The sequence below is a fragment of the Magnolia sinica genome, chromosome 13 (assembly GCF_029962835.1).
Source record: "Magnolia sinica isolate HGM2019 chromosome 13, MsV1, whole genome shotgun sequence".
Lineage (NCBI taxonomy): Eukaryota > Viridiplantae > Streptophyta > Magnoliopsida > Magnoliales > Magnoliaceae > Magnolia > Magnolia sinica.
The window spans coordinates 24,872,748-24,877,648 of NC_080585.1; the positions used below are offsets into that span (position 1 = coordinate 24,872,748).

The 4,901-nt window shown below is 37.5% G+C and overlaps 1 protein-coding gene across 7 annotated transcripts; it reads left to right on the top strand.

Moving 5' to 3' along the window:
- The first annotated feature begins 513 nt into the window (after positions 1 to 513).
- On the top strand, positions 514 to 2,822 carry LOC131223293 (uncharacterized). Of its 7 annotated transcripts, none has more exons than XR_009160376.1 (6): positions 514 to 625; positions 723 to 824; positions 1,234 to 1,842; positions 2,106 to 2,179; positions 2,291 to 2,325; positions 2,419 to 2,822. XR_009160376.1 is itself a non-coding variant. In XM_058218647.1 (6 exons), the coding sequence occupies exons 3-6, from the start codon at positions 1,644 to 1,646 to the stop codon at positions 2,605 to 2,607; spliced, it is 372 nt and encodes a 123-aa protein (XP_058074630.1). In that variant the 5' UTR covers positions 514 to 625; positions 723 to 824; positions 1,234 to 1,643; the 3' UTR covers positions 2,608 to 2,822. The 7 variants fall into 7 exon arrangements, 3 of the variants coding, with proteins under 3 accessions (XP_058074630.1, XP_058074628.1, XP_058074629.1); XR_009160375.1 differs by having other exon boundaries at positions 1,234 to 1,835; XM_058218647.1 differs by having other exon boundaries at positions 1,234 to 1,717.
- The last annotated feature ends 2,079 nt before the right edge of the window (positions 2,823 to 4,901 follow it).

A 4,901-nucleotide genomic window follows, 5' to 3' on the forward strand; every position in this document is an offset into this window, starting at 1 on the left:
AATGCTAATTACTGTAATTTCTTTCCATTCATCCAGAAAAAAAGTCTATAGATCAAAGTTTATTTGATTTTGCTTACAACAGAAAAGCCATTTTCAGAAGCTGAATTTTGTTCATTTAAATTTAGTTTGCCTGAAGTGAAAAACAAATCTCTGATTTCACGAACTTACTTATATCTAAAATTGTACGTGTCTTAAATTCAAAACCAATTTAATTTACATACATCTTCAGTCAATCTGTTTTTTATTTTCCGTTGATTTTTTATTCAGTTGACCTATATCTTCACTCTGGTGTGCTGTAAACCAATTTGATGCCTTGTAGGATAACATCCAATTGTTGTGGTAATTATTGAGATGGAAATAGTTATCTTTTTATTTTGTGTGTAGGTTGGAGAAGTTTGATATTTGAACTTGATCTAATTGCCTTTTGCTTTGTTCACCCAGATCATCTACATTTGGCTGGACAGGATGCATATCTTGGATGTCTTATTCTTAGGGCTGTCAACGGGCTAGGCTCAGGCCCCCCTGGCAAGGTTCCATCACCGTCTGAAGGAACAAGTAGGTTCATCCAAATGAACCCTTGCTATTATCAAGTAGGTTCATCCAAATGAACTCTTGCTATTATCAAGTAGGTTCCACCATATTTTCTGATATTTTATTTCATTTGGTAGTGGGATTTTAAACCCCACTCTTGCTACTTATGTATCTGTTGGTTTTCTTTGTAGTGCGTAGCGCTTCTAATGCAGACTATTGAAGGTATTCCAAATGCAGTGGCAGTTCAGCTTGATGCAATGGATTATGGAAGCCTTTGTTAGTATATTGCAGAAGTAGAGTTTTCCCATTGTACTTTCAAATTAATTAGATCTTCCTACAACTGTTCACATAGCATTTTGAATTATCATACGGCGAGGATCATTCAGAAAATGTCAGTACATCTGATTGAATTTTACGGGTTTGAAGGAGATAAGTATATACCTTTGATTTTCAAAAGCTTTTACAGTTAGTTTGTTTTTTTTTTCCTCATTAGCCTCTTGATTAAACATCAAATTTCTTCCATTCTGAATTTATTGTTCATTTATTACTTATATTTCATGAATTCTTCTCTACAATGATTGTGTAAAGTAAAATGTTTCATCCATGTTGACCAGTTTAAGATGTGTAATATTGCATTATATTTATTATGGTGTCCATACCATGAAATGTATTTTGTTCACCTAACACCACACTTCTATGCAGGTGAAAGTTGTAATCAGTCTGTTGCCACCCAGCCCCAGTTGTCATACTCATATAGCGAATGCATGTATATTGAGGTACTCACTGCATCACATTTCTATTCTAGTATTGTTAGTCCTGCCCATCCCTCCATAATAGAAACTGTGTGATCCTTGACTAGAGGATGTGTGTAATATCCTTGGGTCTGTACAAGTACAACTAAGGCCCATGGATCCAAACTGCTGATCTGATGGCCCCATTGTGAATTTGACCCAAGCATCTCCTTGATGGGACAATCCGATCTCTTTTGCTTGAACATGAACGGACACCATGGGGCCCAATAGGCAGGATATTGTGGAAAGCTCTTTTGAAGGCAATGTTGTTGTGCATTTTGGGCTGAAAGGGACTCTCAGATTTTTCAGGACCTTGTAAAGATGGAAGTGGATGTGTTTCAACTCATCCAGGACTATGCCAAAACATGGAGCATGCAAGTAAGAGATGTTAACAGGTATCCCTAAATCTGTATCTTCTAACTGGAAAGAAATCATTAGGTTTGGTGGACCCTGGGGAAGAGAGTAAATGTTGGCAGGCCCCTCAGCTGGACCAGAGTAAAACAGACTCTACAGGTAAATGGTAAGGCTGCAGCCTGCAATTTAACTGGAGAGAGAGAGAGAGAGAACATATCATTGCCAGTCTATCAAATTAGCTGAAGTAACCTCTAGCTGAACATATCAAGTCTGAGATATTAACTGTTATGCTTATTACAATTAATCAAATGGGTTTTATGTGCTATACTTGTGTTCAGGGAATTGATCTGTCATTGTATTTTACTGTTTGGTTGTGTATCGCTCCATTTACTTTCTTGTTCATACTAGAAATTTTACAATGCCAAACAGCTTGTTAGTTATGTACATAAAAGGCCATCACATTGTGGAGCTCTTCATCTGCTTGATGGACTTCATTGAATTGAGTATGTCTTTCTATTTTGAAGTCTTTCATTGCAGATTTTGGTTTTTGCTGAGACTGATCAGAGATTATTCATTTCTTTGTTTAATTGGGACTTCCAATATTGTGTTTATAGGGGAATTGTGGATGGTGGCCTTGCACTACCATCAGGTGAACATCATGTTTGAATGATGTCTTTAATCTATAATACAGAATTTTTTAATGCGCGTACTTTTCTTATTATAATTATGTTATGAATTTCAGCATCAGGACCGCAAACCCCTACCAGATCCTCAAAAGTGTACCAGGTGGATCTTGGACCAAGCTCTTCGAGAGATTGCTCCTCTCAACATGGATTGTGGAACTGGTAGAAACTCAGATGATGAAACCTCTGTTAATAATGTTGACATGGATGGTTCTCAAGAAGTTACTACTGATGCTGTCAACACTTGAGGCCTTGATGTCGAATTGAGATATACACATGAGGTGTCCATCTTATTGGGATCGCCTTATCATCCCTTCTGATTTCTTATACGTGTCCTTTTTATCCACGTGCGAGGTGAGGTGCACTTTCAAAGGTGCACTCGAGGGAGTGTACTCTGCATACCTCCATTGAAAGGAGCCCTTGTCAGACGCGTTGGGTGAAAACAAAATGATTTGGCGAGAAAGGAGTTCCAATTGCACTCAGGTGTTCGTACTTTCCATGTACACTCGGTCAACGCATGCCCCATTAGATGCATCTACAAGATCTGAACCGTTCATATTACGAATCCTATTGTATGATTGTCTTTCATAAAATTGAAATGAATTTGGATCATTAATTATTATAACTAAATGTTTCTCTTTTAACTAGTATGACCAATATATGAGTGGATCCGTCTGATCTATGGGAGTTGAAATCTAGAAGGTATGATTTTCTTTATAAATGGATTGGATCTCTCTGATTTCTGACATGATGGCACGTGTAGAGGCAAGTAGGTGCACCGACACGAGTGAAGTTGAAGTTGAAACGTCTGATGGAGTCAATACTTGCCGTTAGATCTTTTGGAAGCACTACATCTTTTATCGAGCCTTGGGTTTCAATTAATTACAAGGGCTGCAATGGGGTGAAATTCACGTGATAGGAGTAAAAGGAGGGAATTAATGAAATTCCGTCTCTGAAATTTGAAACGGTTCTGAACCGTTCCTTTATTCTCATTTAGGAACGGTTTTAAACCGTTCCTGAAGCTTTTTTGGTATAATGAAAACACAACAGAGGTGTGGCCCCACCAAAATGTGCGTTTATTTTACAAAACTTTTTTGGACTGGGGCTCGGGCCAAACTCAAGCCGAGCCCTATATAAGCAATCCAAGCCGGTCTCGGATTGAATTACTTTGGCCCATCAAAGGCCCAGGCCAGTTTAGGCTTAGGCTCAATAACGAGGGTTCGACTCAAACATTGCTTGGACTGGGACACCCCTATTAGTAAATGTTCTCAACGGAAGTTATTTAAACGAGGAAAAGGAATTGCCAGCTTGGTGGGCCCTCATAGTGTTAATGTGAAATTCACCCCACCATTATGTCACCCCATAATGAACTCAGGCCTGAAAATCAGCCCCAACCTTGGTTCAGATGGACCACATGATTGGAAACAATGTAAATAGAAATCTCACCCTCCAAATTTATTTCCCTTGGTGTGGCCCACTTGAATCATGTATGGGATTTCTTTTGGTTTTCAGGCCCTAAATTTTGGTGCGGCATCTAATGGTTAGAGTAGGATTTCACCTGCTTCTTGTAAAAATCAAGGGTATACATATTTCCCAACTGTTCCCATTGGTATGGCCCACTTAATCACAGATCAATTTGATTTTTTTTTTTCTAGGCCCAAGATAGGATTATACATCTAATGATAGGAATGGATCTCACACATACATCAACAATGAGTTTCATTAGGAACATGTTAGTTCCGAGAAAGGTGTCGTGTTATCAGGAATAGTGGGAAGTGGATTAGATGTTACTTAGCTAACACAGTAATGGGGTGTTTCCCTAATTGTGGGGCCCACCTTGATGTATGTATTGTATATCTACATTGTCCATTAGATTTTTACGTATCATTTTAATCTGAAGCAAAACCAAATCTCAAGTGAACCACAACTTAGGAAATAATAAACATTGAAAGCCCACCATTAAAAACTTCCTGGGGCCACCATGTAACAACACCAAAATTTGCAAGTAGGCAGTATATTTGCACGTATTTCCATGTAAATAATTAAACGAGTTTAATAATGAATTTTATTTCTTTAAAAAATAAAATTAATGAGCTAGCCAAGTGGTCACAGTTCTCTTGGTAATTGATCAGGTCAAATGATCGATACCTGTCATTTTTTAAAAAATAACTTTTTTTGTAAAAATCCTAATTAAATTAAAAATTTTAAACTCAAATTTTGAAACAAGAGATTTTTTTTTTTTTTTTTTTAGTTATTTTAATTTATGAATGGACATTCATAATGGATGACGTAGGGCCAACATATGTACGAATGTAACAATATGAGTATATATGTTTTGGTGTACAACGGAGCATTATATACATAAAACCAAATGATCTACGTAATGTTTCTTTTTGGCTTTTGGCATGGGAAATAGTATCTGCCTCACGCTGACATGTGGGATCTGATCCACGCGGTCCATCAGATTGTTGAGGTCGAAACATACTGGAACCTCAAAGATCAGACCGATCCGACCATCTGATTGACATTATTGATGATCAGA